This window comes from Typha angustifolia, chromosome 9, assembly GCF_048772165.1.
Source record: "Typha angustifolia cultivar Huaian chromosome 9, ASM4877216v1, whole genome shotgun sequence".
Taxonomy (NCBI): Eukaryota; Viridiplantae; Streptophyta; class Magnoliopsida; order Poales; family Typhaceae; genus Typha; species Typha angustifolia.
The window spans coordinates 356,905-374,997 of record NC_133247.1 but is presented as its reverse complement, the minus strand read 5'-3'; the positions used below and the strand labels follow the sequence as shown (position 1 = coordinate 374,997).

Genomic DNA, 18,093 nt, shown 5'->3' with positions numbered 1-18,093 from the left:
TCACCAAATCTTATTTGGTCAGCTGCCTCCACTAAGAAGTGATCTACCTCTCCATTCACTATCTTCAATTTATCTTCCGTCATCATCATCTCTCTTGCCATCTACCGCCATCAGCAAGCTGTACTACCATCTTAATTTTCTTTAGCATTTACTATGATAGAACTATTGATCCATTTTAGCATAGTTTCAGCACCTTTGAAAACTTCCTAGTTTATATTTCGGCTATATATAAGCAAAAGGTGGTATTTTTTTCTGAAACTCTTAGTATTTTATGTTGATTATGTCTTAAATTATAATTCATTTAAAATAAAATATAATTCTATTTAAGATCCTATTAGTATCTAGAAATTATCTTGACTCATATCCAAAAATTATTTAATCTGTAATTAAAAATTATCTGTACTTGTTTAGTTAGGATATTTATATCAAAATCCATGTATGGACTAAAATATGAATCCGAATATGAATCCAATCCATATTTGATCAATTTTCACAGATAAATTTTGTACAATAAGATGCATAAAGTAGTTTAAAAAATTATAAAGTACACTTCATGTTTTGCCTTTATTCTCTCACATACACATTCTATTTGATCTCTATATTTTTGCTTTAAAAATACTATGAATTAATTTTAATCTAAGAACCGTTAACAAAATATTTTATCATAAAACCTAAAATATCTAAATTACCCCTCATGTATTTTTGGGGCAACATAATAAAAGAAAAACATTTTGAAAATATCTTTATAAACGAGTTATAAACAGGTCTGGCTGGCAGTTCCGGTCCGAATATACTATTCTTACGGTTAGATATTCATCGAACGGCTGATAGTCATTTAGCTAACATAAAGGTTAACATAGCCAGCCGTTCGACGAAAGAAGACGATACCTTAACCCCCTAGGGCTTTCGGGAGTCGAACGACGCCTTCTTGATCCCTTCCTCTCCGGTCATCTCTCCAGTTTCCAATTGCCGGCCCCGCAGCTCTCCGAGTAACTGGAAATCCTCTTTCCTTCTATCTGTATTTCTCTTTCCTCTCCTGCCTCGCTGGACTACTTCCAGTCTCCGACTCTAAATCGCAGGTATCCCTTACTCTCTCTTTCTCCCTTCTTTTCTGCATCTTTCTCCTTTCGTAGCTTCTTTGGTAATGATTACTGAGTTTATATTTTTCTTTAGCGATTCCATTTAGTCAAGGTGATCATCAAAAACTTAGAACTCCTCTTATTTGTTTGCTTTTGTGCTTGCAGGAGTAGAAAATGCCTTTGGGATTGATTACAAGCTTAGGCAGGGCAATGCGCAGGAAGCGAACGTCATCACTTAGCATATTATCTTCCAAAAGAGGGCCCCGAGACTATTACAAGGGAAAGAACTGCAAGCCCACTGGTTTCCACACTCGAAAAGGTTGAATGTGAACCTATCTACGTTGAATTATTTTTTTGATTAAATGTTGGCTTTTTTGTGTGTACATAATTGGCTATCTAATTTACATCTAGTCGTTATATGACATGTTCTGAAATTTGTATCGACACAGTTACTAATTTATTGATTTTTGATATGAATGTCATGCTAGTTACGGCAAGCTAATAGGTTGCTAAATTGCAGTTTTATTTAAAATTTTTGATCCTAGTAAGTTGATAAATTGCAGTATTATGCTTAGCATCCTTCAACCTCATGTCAAGTTGTCCAGGTTTTGTTTACTCTTTTGTTGTGATTTATGAGATCCCAGATGCGGTTATGGTAGAATGAGCGTCTTGTAAATGTCTTGAACATGGTTAGTGTGGTAACATGATACGGAAAAGGTGTGTAACTTCAATTGGCGTCTTGATGCTTCAAGTTGATAGGAACACTTATAATTTACTATTTGTTGCTTCTATAACAAAATTGAGCAAGTTTATGGTGGTTTACATCTTATTATGATCTTTTGAAAGGCTTTATGATTGTTTTACTCAATACGTGATTGGTTACAGGTGGATATGTTGTTGTGGATGAAAAGTTGCCGCGTTATGTTGTTCCAGATTTAACTGACTTCAAGGTAATCGGTTTCTCACTGACACTGTAAGCTGCAGGTCTTCAGTAATTTTATGCTATATATCAACTTGTTTCAACTCATTGTAGATATCCAGTAGAATTGAAGTTAATTAGCGCGCATTGTAACAATTGTTTTGCATATACACTATTGTCGAGGTCACTAGAACTAGTAGATTGTGTTTTATTGGGTTAACCTGGAAATATGTGGTAATGCTTTTCAAAAAATTGTACGACCAATACATATATCTTCCTTTTTTAACGGAAATATTGTGGTTCTGGTTTCTCTGCCTGGTTGTGTGAAGACTTCTTATTCCACAATCATGATTATGTTGCTTTTATTGTCATAAGCAACACTGAACATTGTTAGATTGGGGCATCTAATGATTTCTCAAGTATTGTCCACTTCATGTCAACTTATTTGATTAATGGTGATGCTTGAGAGAAGTTAACTCCTTAATCTTTCAGTTTCCTTGATTTATAATGACCAACTCAATATTGAATTATCTTGTCCATATTGAACATTGCGTGATTAGCAGCACATAATGAACCCCCTGATTCTGTATCTTCTCATCAACTATCTTCTCATCAACTGTGCTGTGCTCTGACTGATTTATGCTGTAAATTTGCTGCAGCTGAAGCCATATGTCTCACAGTGCCCCAGGGACATCACTGCATCCACCGCCTCCACGGAATCTTCAGATCCTGCTAAGTGAGACCAAAGGTTGTGGTGCCTGCTCTTGATTGTTGAAACATTCAACTACTGTAATTCGTGAGTGAGTGAGATTATTCTGACAAAACTTGAATGTGAGCTGTGGCTCAAGAGAATACTTTTAACAATGGTGCTGTGACTGCCTTTGAATTGTCCTCTTTGGAATAAGGGTGTTAACCATTGTTGGAGAATTGAGACCGAACTGCACCTTTCTAAGGACAATACATTATCCTTATAATGTAACTAATTAGTAAAATGATCTCGGAATCCTTTCTGATCCTCTATTTCTTTTGCATCACGGATGAAAACCCTCTATGTTTCACATGACATTTGGCAAAATAAATCTGGTACGAAAGCATTTCAGTAAATTATTTTCCTTTAAGAGATCTAAAGGAATTTTTTCTTCTTTTTTTTTTCGATTTCATACCTTAACGTTATGTTTATTGCGGCCAGGAACCACGCATATATTTGTGCTGGACGCTAGTGTTTTTCACTATTAGATCGACTTTTGTATGTGTTATTGGATTTTCAGGAAAAAAACCCCGAGTGATATGCTTTTTATGATTTAATGGAAAAAAATAGGGTTCTAAGTAAAAATAATAAACAGAAGGGGTAAACTAGAATAACAACAATTTAGGGTGTGAAATTGAAAAATTCTCAACATCTTGGCTTCTTTATAGGGTTTGAGGCGGTCAAAGATTGCTTAATCTCACAACTCAGTTCCCCGAACTCAACATCTGCTATATATACGTATAAACTTCTTTTTCATAGCCGCCTTCACCGCTCTCCTCCTCCCCCTTGAAAGCTAAACGCGCGGTCTCTCGCCCTCTCCTTCCTATCTATGTACCGGCCGCAGCGGGGCGGCCGCGGCGGAAGTAGAGGTGGCGGCGGCGGTTCCATCGCCGGAGGCGGCAGCTTCTTGTCTTCCCAATGTCCTCCGCAGAACCCTAACTTTCCCTATGCCGCCAATCTCCAGTACCTCGCGAACCCTTTCAATCTGGCCCAATTCCATTTCCAGAACTCTACCTTTCCCCTTCCTCCCAACCCGGGGTACATCCAGAGCCCTACCTTCCCTTACCCTAGTGCCACCACTCCGAGTCCGCAGGCGCTTCTTGAGAGGGCAGAGGCTGCGGCAGTGAAGGCTCATGAGGACCTCATCATGGCCGGGGAGAGCGTGTCGGCGTGGAAGGTGTCTCAGGCTGTTCTCGTCTCGTTACAGGTTGATTCTTGGAGCTCGCTAGGGTTTCAGCTTCAGGATGTTAGGCCTCTGCGGGAGCTTCTTATTACCGAGGGAAAGGTGGGTTTTGTGCTGACTTGTCTTTGTGATGTGCATTTTCGTTGAAGCACGGATCTTTCTTCTTTCGTTTGGTCATTCTTATATTGCTTTATTCGGAATTTCCCTTATGATAGTGAGCATTAATCAAGTAAGCTATATATATATATATAAGTAATTGAGTAGGTCAAAAGTTATATCTGCGCCTTATTCTGTATTCTTGAAATTAACAACAAATAATAATGGGCCCTTCTTTTGGGTTCATTTCTGGGCATATGCTAATATTTAGATTTTCACCGGTTCAGTTGATTGCCTGACTGAGCCAACTATATGAAATACATTACCGTGTCATAATTATTGGTGATGCCAGAGAGGAAAAGTAGAATAACCCATGAAACCAGAGGGTCTGATTTGTGTGAGAAAGTTTCACTGGTAATTTTATATGTTTTGATATCAGGTGAGCGCATTCATACATTGCTTTGTTGCTGCGAGGAAAATAACGTCACTCTATGACTTGGAGGTCGAAATCTGCAAGAATGAGGGTGTTGAACAGTTTGAAGAGCTCAGAGTGGGACCTCTGTCTCGCCATCCGCTTGCTGTACATTACTTTTCAGTTCCTTCTGATTCAACAGAAGTATTCAAAATAAGCAGCGAGGAAATTATTGGTTTCTTGCAAACCTTCGTGAACATGTCCCGAAAGATGATTAAAGTGGAAGATTTTTTGGATTTTCTTGCTGAGAAGAAGTCCGTCCCAGCAAAGGAGAAGCTTGGTGTACGAATTCAAAGTCTGGGGTACGTACATAGCTGCATAATATTGCATATTTCATTTTTCGCAGAAGATGTTTGGAAAATAAAAAAATAATTTATGTGGGTTTATCACATGTCAATAAATGAGACATGTACAGGGTTTAAAATTAATGCAAAGTTGATCTTATTATTGGTATATTTTGGTCCGTAGGTGTTTCTGAAGTAGATAAGTTTTGGCCTATCCTTGCTTGAATAGGTGAAATGGATTTCTGGAGGATATAGGAGTTCTGGCCTATCCTACCTACCTCCTAGTGCTAGTCTGCTCGAAAGCTAATCTTAAAGAGAATTCTCTCTAGAAAGGTTGACATATTTTGGATCTTGCTATATGAATATGCATTGTATGCAAATTATGTTCTAGGCTATCTATAAATCTTTCTACATATTTTGCAACTCCAGAAAAATGCCAGGAAGCTACTGTAGTTTTTGTTGGTTTCCCCTTGCTGTTGGAAAGTCTTGGTTGCTCTCGCTCCCTGAGTTCATTTAGACAGGTGTTTCGAATATCAGGCCATAACATAGATGCTGATTTATCAGTATAGCTGTTCTGTTTAATTTAGTTCAACTGTCTAGTACAAAGGATTCAACATGAGGAATTCCTATAAGGTGGCCCTATGGATAGTCAAAATACTTACCTTGATAACCTATTATTCTTCATTTTCCTGTTCCCAGATGAGTCGCTAAGGCCTCCTTTTATATTTGTGCATTTAATATAGATGTTCCAGTGGCATATTCATTTGGTCACATTCTCTTGTTATTTTGCCTTCTAATGGTTCCAGTATATAGCATGTTTATCTCGAAAGGTCAAATCTTATATTCTGATTCTTCATTCAATTTGTGGTTGGATCAGTCAATCCACATCTACCTTACCTCATTATAGAGATGGCAATCTCTTCAAAGACAAAGTCTAATTGATTGTTATTCGAATTGTAAGCTTCCTTATTTCACTAGTGAAAAGTGTTTTTCATAGGTTGCATATATCCTATATTCGGCAGGCCAGGAGAGAAGAAGCTACCATTCTCAGAGAATCGGTCAAACATAATGCTGACAGCAGTAGAGAGAGATATATATCACAATCTGAAATTCGTTTGGAAAAGAAAATACTAGACAAGAAGTTTACTTCTATATCTAGACGTATCAACACATTCTCTTCTACATGGGATGGTTTTAGTGGTAAGCATATCCGTTTTGATTCTACCGATGATGAAGCCGATGTTGATGATGACGGTGACAATAAAGGTGATAATACTGGTAGCTGCCAAAATCAGAGTTCATTTCATAACAAGGACTGTGATAAGCGTATTAGTAGCTGTCCATATCCATCAACAACAGAAGAAATGGTGCGGCTTGGCCTGAAATCTGAAACACTTCAAAAGGAAGCTCTTGGAAATGGCAAATTGATGGACAGTGGAGCCAAAAGATCTTCTGGCAAGAAAAGGAAGTTACAGGAAGAAAAGAACAATTCTTGTGTGCGAAACAAAATGCTAAAGGACAAACAAATTTTTGGAGACAAAATTCAGAGAAATCTGCGTGAGCTTACACTTAGTAGGGGGGAGATGGAGCAGTTCATTGCGACCTGGAAAGAAGCTTGTGGGGAACATTCTGTTGCAGAGGTATTGCTATTCTTTTTAGAGAACTTGCCCCCTGGATATAGTTTGTACTTCCAGAATCTTGGTTGGAATTTATCTTACAGATAAGGAAGCAGAAAAATGTCTTGTTCTGTTACCTCTGCTTTTATTTGCTTCAGCATGCGCTCTAGCAATTAACATGCATTTGACATTGTTTTGTCAGTATTTTGGTTTTTGGTTTGAACAATATTCTTTGAACAATATTCTTTGAACATCGTTTGATCTATATTAGTTCCAGAAAATTCTAATTCTACTTGTTATCGTCATTGCAGGTACTTGAATTGATGGTGAACTTCTATGCAGAAACAGTTAAGCAGCAGAGAAGGATAAGAAAGAGTTTCTTGTCATACCCTGGTATTGGGTTGCTAAATGTTGCTGTATGTTGTTCCCCTTGATATGTCAATTTCCATTTCTTGTACATATTCGGCAATTCTATATATTTAACACAAATGTACTGAGGGATTTACATCTTTATGCAAGTACATGTATATATATGTCTATCCCTATGAGTATCCATTCTTTATTATTTGGTGGATGAAAACTGCAGGTTAGATCCATGGAACATGGCATGTTAGACAGCCTTTATGATGCCTTTGAAACCTGTGGTGAAAATGGATCTAGTAATCCATGTTCAGCCACCTTCGCTAAGATGATAGAGATCGGGCCATTAAATAAAGAAAGTATTGTATCTAACAGTAAGGAAGCCTCCAGTGGACTTGGTTATAGTAAGTAGCTTCTTGTCTTTCTCTTGATATCTTTTCCTTAGCTTTCTTCCAAGTGCTCGGATACAATTGTCTTAGTGTTTCACATTATAGGTAATATTCCTGTTCCTCATGGTTAAACAATTTTATACCTGTGAATTACTACTGATGTTTCCATATCTGACAGGCGTAACTGTTGATGATATCATCAAAAGGGTTGCTGATTATTTTGAGTTCAATAATACAATGCCTAGAGAAGGAGATCCACTTTTGAAAAAGAGGCTCTTATCTTTGAAGAAGTTCCATGATTGTGAAATGTGGGTGACTAATCGATTTTCCGTTGAGCAATTTAGCTCTCTTGGTTATGGAAGTTTCCTTGGTTTTTTGGATAAATATGCTTCCCTCCTTCCTCATGAGCTTTCCAGTTTCATAATAGGGGGATTTCATTATCCATCTTATTTGGAAGTTGTCATGGTTCAAAAACAACTTGGTGTTTTGCTTTGCCAAGCTGGGACCAACTGGTTGAGTGATGGTGCTAAAAGTGACGCTTTCATGCTTCTCAAGAGACAGTTTCCGACAGTTAGCTTCAATATGGTGGGAGAGGAACCTGAGAAACACTTTCTCGATCGTATTAAGGGGCAGAGAGAAAGTGATAATCCCAAAAGTATAGTGTTTTCCATAGCATTGTTGGGAAAACAGTGGACTGGAAATTCATCGGAGTATGGTGATATTTCTTCACTAGGTGATTCTGGGATGATAAGTGAAGCTACTCAACAGTCTCATTCTCTTGAAGCAGTTTCCTCACAAGAAGCCATTGGCTGCTTGCTTAAAGCACCATTGTTGTCAGATTTACTATTGTGGTCACATTGGGATCATGTATATGCCCCCTCACTTGGCTCATTTGTGAATTGGTTGTTGAATGTTAAAATTGAAGAGTTGGCATGCATAGTGACGAGGGATGGCAAGTTCATCAAGATTGAAGCTTCGGTCACTGTTGATCAATTTCTAGAAGCTTTTATTCAACGTTCTTCATTTCAAGTGGCAGTGAAATTGTTATCGTTGTTATACTTGTACCATGGTGCGAAGAGTGCCCCAATTTCTCTTCTAAAGTGCTATGCACATCGAGCAGTTGATGTCATCATTAGGAACTCTATGGATTCAGGAGAATTAGACAATCAGGAATGCAGTTTCAGTCCTCTTTCATGTGATTCTCGAGGAATTTCAGATTCCAATCCTCAGGCAAGTAATATGCACAAGGAATTGTCAAGAATCAATAATGCAGTCAGTTTTGTGGCGAGATTTATAGTTGAATGTCTCGGTTATCTACCTTCAGAATTCTGGAGTTTTGCAGCAGAGATACTGCTTTCAGGGCTTAAACCCTTTACAAAGAATGCTTATTTGGCTGTTTTGCATGAATGCAGCGAAACCTCTCAACGTTGTATGCTTCATGACATTGGATTGAGATCTGGTATAACAGATTGGATTAACGATTATCATAAGTTTAAGTCAACAGCGGCTACTGACTTGAAGGTGGCTTCTGCACCGCGTGTGGATTTGATTCATATATCAGATTTATCAGAGAGGCCTACCTCCGACAATTCCAACTTTCCTGTTGGTGTGGTGACCAGTACTTCTGAAACAGATAACAATGAACCATTTAGTGAGGTTAACATAATGGATTTGGATGCTACATTAGCTCTTGGGCAACATAATGCAAGCACTGTCAGTGAAAATGAAGTTATTACAGGATTAACTGTCGACAAATCTGGAATATTGGAAGAGGGCAATCTTCAAGAGGCAACTGATGTTGTTGAGTCCATTCGACGTGAAGAATTTGGTCTAGACCCAAATCTCAGTTATACTGAGAGCTGTTTGCTGATGAAGCAGCATGCTCGCCTTGGTAGAGCATTGCATTGTCTTTCACAGGAATTGTATTCCCAGGATTCTCATCTTCTTCTTGAGCTTGTAAGTTTCTATTTTTTCAATGTTTGTAATTTTTTATATGATAAATGATAGTTTTTATCATGTAACGCATGAAGTGCAATATTCATGTGTGTTTTTATCTTGTTAAATGGGCGCCATTAGAGGCTTTATGCTTTCTATTGAATCTCCTTGTTGTAAAACCGACATTGATATCTACTTTGTCTGGTATTGAAGAAATCTTTATTTGATGAAAAAAATCATTTTGCTATTTACCGAGAAAGACGGTGATACATATTCAAACTATTGCTGATATCATTTCTTTATGCTTATTTAATCTCTTCCTTTGGTAGGAGAAAACACAAGCAACATCATATCGGTATGCTTGTGATGCCATATTCATTTCTATGTGAATTCACTTTTCTAATTGTTTATTTAGTTTTATTGTAGCTTTTCTTAATGAAGTTTTACCACTGACCTCTTTATATCTAATGTTATCAGATATTTTCATAATATAGAACTCATCTTTAGGGTTTTATCTGATATTGTTATGTTGGAAATCAGGTACAAAATGCAGATGATAATATTTACCCAGAAAATGTGGAACCCACATTAGTCTTCATTCTTGAGGAGTCTGGTATAGTTGTTCTAAATAATGAACTGGGATTCTCTGCCCAGAATATTAGAGCACTTTGTGATATTGGAAATTCGACGAAGAAAGGATCAAATGCTGGATATATTGGGCATAAGGGCATTGGTTTCAAATCTGTATTCCGGGTATGGTTTGAGAGATACATTGTTAGGCATAATAATCTTGTTTCAGGCTTTCAGCTTCACAAATTCACTAGAACTTCTTGATTACTCATACTCTTATCTGCATTTCAAGTTCCTTGTTACAATATGTTCATTTGTGGCCATTCATTGAATTTTATTGAAATGTGGAAGCACAAAAAGTTACCAAATTGATGCTCCTAAATGATAGTATATATCCTTCTTTGGGGTCATGCTTTTGGTGCTACTCACCTTGATATTCTGTATTAGAATCTTTATTGTTGGAGAATTACATTGGTTAACCTTAAACATGATTTAACAATAGTATACTCACAAAATCTATTATTCACATGGATAATTTGCAGGTAACTGATGCCCCAGAGATTCATTCAAATGGCTTTCATGTCAAGTTTGATATAACTGAGGGCCAGATTGGTTTTGTCTTACCAACTGTGGTTTTGCCGTGTGATGTCAGCATGTATAGCAGGCTGTTATCTGTTGAAGATTACCAAATAAACAGTTCCTCCTGGAGAACATGTATTTTGCTTCCCTTTAGAAGCAAGTTTCAAGAGGGGACAGGTTTGAGTTCTATCATATCCATGTTTTCAGATCTCCATCCATCCTTGTTACTATTCCTTCACCGTCTTGAGTGTATAAAGTTCAAGAATATGCTTAATGATACATTTCTGGTTATGAGAAGAAAGTCCCTTAGTGACGGCATTGTTAAAATTTCTAAAGGTAATGAGATAATGAGTTGGTTAGTGGTAAGCAAGAAGTTACAAGGCAGCACTATTCGTCATGATGTACACACTACGGAGATTTCCATGGCGTTCACTCTGCAGGATTCTGACAATGGCCAATATCAACCTACTCTAAGTTTACAACCTGTTTTTGCTTTTCTTCCTCTCAGAAATTATGGGCTGAAATTTATTCTTCAAGGAGATTTTGTTTTACCTTCGTCTAGAGAGGAGGTAGATGGGGATAGTGCCTGGAATCAATGGTTGTTATCTGAATTCCCAGCCTTATTTGTTAGTGCAGAAGAATCCTTTTGTGCGCTTCCTTGCTTTCAGAGTAATCCAGGAAAGGCTATCACAGCCTTTATGAGTTTTGTTCCACTTGTAGGGGAAGTTCATGGGTTTTTCTCTCATCTTCCTCACATGATAATTTCTAAGTTGCGTATGAAAAGCTGCTTGATTTTGGATGGTCCTGATTTAAAGTGGGTTCATCCGTGCAGAGTGCTCAGAGGTTGGAATGAGCAGGCTCGTCTGCTGTTGTCTGATAGCTTACTTCAGAAATACCTTGGGCTTGGTTACCTAAATAAGGATGTAATTTTGTCTGATACATTAGCTAAAGCGCTTGGTATTCAGGATTATGGTCCTAAAATCTTAACTGAGCTGATATCATCTATATGTCGCAGTAATCGTATTCAGTCACTTGGTCTGGATTGGTTATCTGCTTGGCTTGCTACGCTATATTCAACATTGTCTGCACAATCTACCGGAAATTTTTCTTTAAATACTAACTTGGAAAGCGATATCATATGTTGTCTTAGGGAAATTCCATTTATTCCACTTTCAGATGGCTCGTATAGCTCAGTGTCTGATGGTCCAATATGGTTACCTTGTGATGTTTTGAGTGCCGGACGTGAAGGCAAACATAATGTGAAAGAGTTCCCCAATCTATACAGTAAACTTCGAATCGTCGCTCCCCTCCTTTTGACAGCAACTGTAAGTGCATATATCATTGAAGAGATGAGAGTAACTAATGTTGTGGATATGCTGCATAAAATTGGTGTGCAAAAATTATCTGCACATGAAATAATAAAAGGGCACATCTTAGAGGCCTTAGCTAATAGTGTACACACTCAAATAGACAAGGGTTTGATGGTTGAATATTTATCCTTCATTATGCTTCATTTTCAATGTTCTTGTGCAAGTTGTCATGCTGAAAAAGCAGAAATAATTGCAGAACTTAGGAAAAAACCTGTATTATTGACAAATCATGGTTACAAGTGCCCGTCTGAAGTTCACTTCAGTAAGGAATATGGAAATCCTCTTGATGTAGAGAAGCTAATCAGCGTAGCAGATGTTAAGTGGATTGAAGTTGATGCTGCCTATTTGAAACATCCAAGTGCTCAGTCATTACAATTTGGATTAACATGGTGGAGGGAATTTCTCCTGGAATTAGGTGTTACTGATTTTGTGCAAGTTATTTGTCTTCAAAAGAGTGCACCTGAAATTCCCTCTGTTGTTTCAGGCAGTTCTTGCATCAGAGATCTTTGTGTAACACCTTCTTTTATTAATGATTGGGAGTCACCTGAGCTAGTTAATTTATTGGCCATAGTTTCGTCACAGAATCAAAGAAAGAATTGTATTTACCTTCTGGAGGTTCTTGATAAATTTTGGGATGATTGTTATAGTGCTAAGGCTAGAAGTCATATCACTTTGGGACCTAACGAGGATGAGAAAACTATTGAGTCTTCATTCATTAAGAGCATCCGTAAATTTAAATGGATAGCATCAAGCATGGATGAAGATCTTCACTACTCGAAGGACTTATATTATGATTGTGAGAGTGTACGTTCTCTTCTGGGAACCATGGCACCTTATGCTGTTCCACAGGTTAGCCCGTACTCTGTAGTTACAAACTATTATGGTTTGCTGACTATTTTTTTAGCCTTATTTTCACCGAGAGTATATGTGCCAATATCCGTACGACATGGAAGTCAGCATGACACTTCTCTTCACACCCTGAAAAAACAATAAGAATTTGGGAAGTAGAAGGATGAAAAATCCTATTAAAAAGGGTTTTAGTTATGGAAATTTATAGTTTCCTTGAGTTAGTGAATAACTTGATTCTTGGGTTTTGCCTTTATTCTTACAATTTTAGTATTTGATACATGTACATATTTCATAACTTGATTCTTGGTTTCCTTGAGGTCTGTTGCAGCTTTTCCCTGGTATATAATTATATATATCTTTTGGTTTCTTTCATTTTCAATGTGCAGGTCACTAGCAAATTGCTTTTGAAGGAGATTGGATTCAAGACTGAAGTATCACTGGATGATGCTATGATAGTTCTCAATTCTTGGAGAGAATCTAAAACTCCTTTTAATGCAAGGTATTGACCTTTTTTTTCTAATCATAATCTAGTTGTCAATGTTGTCTGTATTACTTCCATGTCCTTGCCTAGCTTGTTTTCGGCTGAAATTTTGTAGTTTGAGAATTGCCAGGAGCAGAAATTGCACCTTGGTCTTCAAATTAAGTGGCATGCCACTTTGTGATGTCATGGTAAGTGGGCAATAGCCAATAGGACCAACACAAGAGCAAGTTTGTGTGTAGAGATCTTGACTATAGAGCCTAGCGAATTAAAACACAAGAATATAGTTGAAGCTAAAAAGAACATGCAACAGTTGATACTTGATACTTCAAAGTTTAAACCTTGTTTGATGACACTACAGGCTTCTTATCCACTTCCCAGTGAATAAAGTGGAGTATCTTAATCCATGAAGGCATTAGTTGTCATGCAATATATTAATATTCCTATGCAACTGATTCAATGAATAGATTCCAAAATAAGTTTCTTTGACAAAGTATTATTGCCAAAAACTTGAAAGAAAATATCATGAAGGTGACTTGCATCTTAATGGCATTGATGTGAGTGCTGGTATGAGTAACATATTTAATATGTACAACAACTTCTTTACCTTTTCAGAATTATGTGGTTGTTTTATAGTATTTCTGTTTTGATAAATTTTAAACTTATTAGCCTATTAAATGTCATTAGATAAAAAGACCCACCAATTACAGAAATAGTGATATCTAGAGTATCTCTCTCATAATAAATTCCGAGTTTTCATTCAGGTTTTTATAGTAGTTCCATCTGGAACCGTGGAATTCAATCTATTTGTACCATCCAAAATTTGTTGATGGTCGTGCCTCCAGTATATTGATTGATTTCCAAGAGAGTTCCTTCTTCTTCTTAGTATTAGCTTTTTCAGTCACCAGTTGCTTTATCTTGCTTATCTTTACTCTCTTTAGGATGCTGTAGTCCAGGCCCTTGGAGTGTTTCTATTTATTGTTGTCTTCATTGTAATGTGGCTAAGTGGTAGTTGTTTCTTTGTGATAGTGCTGCTCAAATGTCAAAGTTCTACACCTTCATCTCAGATGGGGTTGCCAGTTCAAAGGTGAATATGAATTTGGAGCTTATATCAAGTTCTTTCATTTTCACTCCATTTTGGGGTGCTCGATCCACTGAAGTAGTTTCGGGTGTACTTTTATCTCCAAAAGATGTGTACTGGCATGACCCTACTGGTTGTTTTGATATGACAAAGGAATTCATTTCAGCAAAGAAGAATTACAGCCTCCTATCTAAGATGTTGTCAGCAGTATATCCAAGCCTACATGATTTTTTGGTTAAAGCATGTGGTGTACCTGATGTTCCTTCTTTATATGGCTATTTTGAGATATTACTGCAATTATCAAGTGTTGTGTCACCTTCGCAGGCAGCTAAGTTGGTAAGTGGTCTTGCCCCAAAGTACTATTTTTTCATTCGTACCCACCTCTGATATTTTATCATTTTCTTTAAATGGTTTGTAAGGTGAACTTAATTTCATTAATGACTTCTTTATCCTGTTAGGTTTTCCGAGTACTAAAGAGATGGGCTGATGAGTTCAATTATGGGGTACCAAAGTCTGAAGATCTCTCATACTTGAAAGATAATCTTCACAAATTGGAAAATACAGTGCTCCCAACCTTGAAGGATAAATGGGTATCTCTCCACCCATCTTTTGGTCTCATATGTTGGGCTGATGATGAGGAGTTGAAACAACATTTTAAGAATTCTGATGCCGTGGACTTTCTATATTTTGGTGAACTTAGTATTGAAGATAAGGCAACACTCTCTGGAAAGGTTGCCAAGCTAATGCAAAGTTTAGGTGTTCCGGCTCTTTCAAAGGTATAGATCACCGTTGGGAGATACCGGCATGGTAACTGTTTTAATTTGTAAATTCTGTTGGTCTGTAGTTTATTCAGTTTTAGATGGAAACAATTATCTTGAAATTGTCTGTCAACAATCGACATAGATCCTCATGTTAGACTTGTGTTATTACCTCTGATGTTATCAGAGTTAGACTTGTGTTTTTACCTCTGATATTATCAGAGTCAGATTCTTTAGAGAAATATGATGCCAACGGCATATTAAATTGCGCCGGTTAGATGGGAAAAGTTATAGAATGTTTTGATAATCTTACATCTTTGAAATATTTTTAATAATCTTACATCTATGAATTAGTTCTGAAATCTACATTTTCCATCATGACAATTACAATAGACTAACTTGTCACACTATAATGAAAGAGTTGAACCTTTTGTATTTTCTAATTTATGAAAGCAAAGTGCGTATAAATCAATTTAGTTTTAACATGCCCATTGTCTTTTCTTTCTGTACAATTGTTTTGCATCATAGAATTAACCTAGCGGATAAAGATGGTGAGGTGGTGTATATTTATACCCTCTAGAATCTGCATTGAAGGGAGCCTAATGTGCTATGCCACTTTCTCATATATCTTATCTTCTTCTCTTGCAAATCAGTACTTCTCAGTCTGTTACCTATGCTCCTAACCCTGCAACACTTGTTCCGTCATCTGTTATTATTGCTTGCTTCAGGTTGTGTCCCGTGAAGCAATATTTTATGGTACAGAAGACAATGGAGCAAAATCTTCCCTGATAAATTGGCTTCTCCCTTATGCCCAACGCTATATAAACAAGATGTATCCAGATATATATGAGAACATGAAGTGCTTTGGGTTTGAGAAGCTTACACAGCTGCAAATTGTGGTCGTCGAGAAACTATATTATAAGTACACCTTGAAAGGGCGTGAAAGCACTTCTAAGAAGCGATTTCAATGCAGTTCTGTTTTGCAGGTTTGGATCTTAATATTTTTTGTCATTACCTCAACTCACTCAGCAATGTTTGGTTGGTGTATTCTTTTTCCATGAACAACTCGTATTAATCTAATTGACCTTAACCATTTGCTTCTTGGACATTGAGTAGATATTAAGAAGTAACAAAGAGCAGAGGTTTACAAGTACATATAAAGGACTTTGTCATATCTGAACTTTGTTTTGAACCTTCAAAGCATAAGTAATTATTCTATATCTGGTTTGAGATTTTTGGGTGAGCTAGGCTTCATCCCTTGGATGGCATGCCTAATTATTGCTAGTGCATCCAGGAGCATCAGGAATAGCTAAAAGATACATGCATACTTGTAAAAATAATAGTAATGGAGAGACTATAACCGGAAATTCTATCAAAATGCCACCTCTAAGAGAAGTATGGTTAGCTAAATAACTGTCAAGCTTTTGAAGATTTTGTTATGTCAGAGTATTCTCTTTTATCAGCTTGAAGATTTTAATCTTTATCGTAGATGCTTGATATTCACTTTATTCTGCAGGGAAATACTTTATATGCAACACAAAACTCAGATCCACACTCTATATTTATGGAGTTCTCTCGATTTTTCTTCAATGGTTCCACTGAACTACACTTTGCAAATTTTCTACACATGGTCACTACAATGGCAGAATCTGGCTCCACCAGTGAGCAGACAGAATTTTTTATTGTCAATAGTCAGAATGTTCCCAAGCTTCCCGATGATGAACCTATTTGGTCCATTTCAACTTTGCTGGGATCACATGAGGATGGAAATCCCCAGCCAATTCATGCTCCCTCCATGCATATTGATCCAAATATCTTATCTCAAAGGAAACCAAGCACTATTTCAAATTGGCCACCTACCGATTGGAAAACTGCACCAGATTTTAATTCTTCTCGAGCAAATCTTTTTCGCTCCAAACCTGGGTCAACTCCATATGGTGGTTGCTTGCTAACAGAGTTCAGTATGCCTCTTGAAACTTCATGTCAAGTGAATGACATTCCAGCTCCAGTTCAGGTTGAGGGGGATTGGATCATAGAGGAAGGCGTGGCATCAAGATGCACATCTACATTGCAAGGTTCTGTGGTGATGATAGACCGACCAAATTTGGTAGAATCTGTTGATTCTGCTGATGATCAGATTAATTTGAACTCCGAGCGCAGAAGCATATTAAGTGATCCAGTGGTTATCAATGGTGGTTCAAACAAGGACTTGGCTAGCTTGCCAGAATTTACTGGGATTGATAGGCTCTGGTTGCAAACCCCGGACGAAAATCAGACACGTAAAACAGGTAGACTTGGGGAGATTGTAGCTTATAAATTCTTTGCTGAGAAGTTGGGGTCTGGAAATGTGAAATGGGTAAATGAGGAAATTGAGACTGGCTTACCTTATGATCTGATAATTGGGGATAAGGAGGGTAATAGGGAGTACGTGGAGGTCAAAGCCACCATATCTCTAAATAAAGACTGGTTCCCAATATCAATGAGGGAATGGCAATTTGCGGTGGAAAAGTGTAATTCATTCAGCATCGCTCATGTGGTATTATTGGGTCCAAGAAAAGCAAGCATAACAGTGTTGCAGAACCCATATAAACTTTGCCAGCAGAATTCCTTGCGTCTGGCCATTGTGATGTCAAGGCAACTCAGAGATTCCGTGGTGACTACTTGAATTCCTGCTTCATTTTTGTGTTTGAGGTCCGCCCAAAGGGGCAAACAGCTGCACCGGTCATACCGTGGAATCGCTTACATCCGGGTGGGTGAAGTTAAGAATAACAAGAGTGGGAGCGGACTATTTAATTCTTTGCATGATTATTTTGGGTCATTGTTGGTGTAAGAGTAGTAAAAATAAGCTACTGAAGCAGCATGTGATCCCACAAGTCGGTTGACTGATCATGTCGCAATACATATTTTATTGAAAATCACACAGATTCCAGGGGTCGTTGATGGCCGGTGAAACAATCATTCTCAATTATTTGCTAAGGGAAGCTCGGAATTAAGGACGTATGTGATGTGCTAATTCTATTTATTCGAATCGCATTAATTCCCATCGAATGTAATTGTTCATATGAGATTATCTGTCAGATAAGGTTTTATTCACTCCTGTAAATAATATAGATGCTGTGGGTATATAACTGTACTACTTTAATTATGTTATCTGCTGTCAGCTGATGTTGTTATGTGGACTAACACATTGTGTACATCTATTGGGTGAATTTTAATTTTGCGTTAAGAGTCGAATTCTCTCTTTTCAATGAATGCTTCTAGGAACGGTCGCTAGTCATGACTCTACTTGATAAGGCATTGTGATATAACAACCCTTGCTTTAATATA

The 18,093-nt window shown here is 37.4% G+C and overlaps 2 protein-coding genes across 3 annotated transcripts; both read left to right on the top strand.

The window, feature by feature from the left end:
• The first annotated feature begins 865 nt into the window (after positions 1-865).
• Positions 866-3,061, top strand: LOC140767222 (uncharacterized). The gene is made up of 4 exons (XM_073107061.1): positions 866-1,079; positions 1,245-1,398; positions 1,965-2,029; positions 2,658-3,061. The coding sequence occupies exons 2-4, from the start codon at positions 1,254-1,256 to the stop codon at positions 2,736-2,738; spliced, it is 291 nt and encodes a 96-aa protein (XP_072963162.1). The 5' UTR covers positions 866-1,079; positions 1,245-1,253; the 3' UTR covers positions 2,739-3,061.
• Positions 3,062-3,473: 412 nt separating this feature from the next.
• LOC140766492 (protein NO VEIN) lies at positions 3,474-18,000 on the top strand. Of its 2 annotated transcripts, XM_073105865.1 has the most exons (13): positions 3,486-4,031; positions 4,465-4,799; positions 5,779-6,421; positions 6,709-6,813; positions 6,984-7,161; positions 7,325-9,102; positions 9,622-9,834; positions 10,194-12,449; positions 12,836-12,948; positions 13,957-14,344; positions 14,467-14,784; positions 15,495-15,752; positions 16,283-18,000. In XM_073105865.1, the coding sequence occupies exons 1-13, from the start codon at positions 3,576-3,578 to the stop codon at positions 17,429-17,431; spliced, it is 8,190 nt and encodes a 2,729-aa protein (XP_072961966.1). In that variant the 5' UTR covers positions 3,486-3,575; the 3' UTR covers positions 17,432-18,000. The 2 variants fall into 2 exon arrangements, with proteins under 2 accessions (XP_072961967.1, XP_072961966.1); XM_073105866.1 differs by lacking the exon at positions 16,283-18,000 and having other exon boundaries at positions 3,474-4,031; positions 14,467-14,815; positions 15,495-15,628.
• Positions 18,001-18,093: the final 93 nt, after the last annotated feature.

Coding starts and splice junctions, on each gene's coding strand:
- LOC140767222 (XM_073107061.1), top strand. CDS start 1,254: ATGCCTTTGGGATTGATTACAAGCTTAGGCAGGGCAATGCGCAGGAAG. Junction 1,399..1,964: donor TGGTTTCCACACTCGAAAAG/GTTGAATGTGAA, acceptor GATTGGTTACAG/GTGGATATGTTGTTGTGGAT. Junction 2,030..2,657: donor CAGATTTAACTGACTTCAAG/GTAATCGGTTTC, acceptor AATTTGCTGCAG/CTGAAGCCATATGTCTCACA.
- LOC140766492 (XM_073105865.1), top strand. CDS start 3,576: ATGTACCGGCCGCAGCGGGGCGGCCGCGGCGGAAGTAGAGGTGGCGGC. Junction 12,450..12,835: donor CACCTTATGCTGTTCCACAG/GTTAGCCCGTAC, acceptor TTCAATGTGCAG/GTCACTAGCAAATTGCTTTT. Junction 12,949..13,956: donor AAAACTCCTTTTAATGCAAG/GTATTGACCTTT, acceptor TCTTTGTGATAG/TGCTGCTCAAATGTCAAAGT.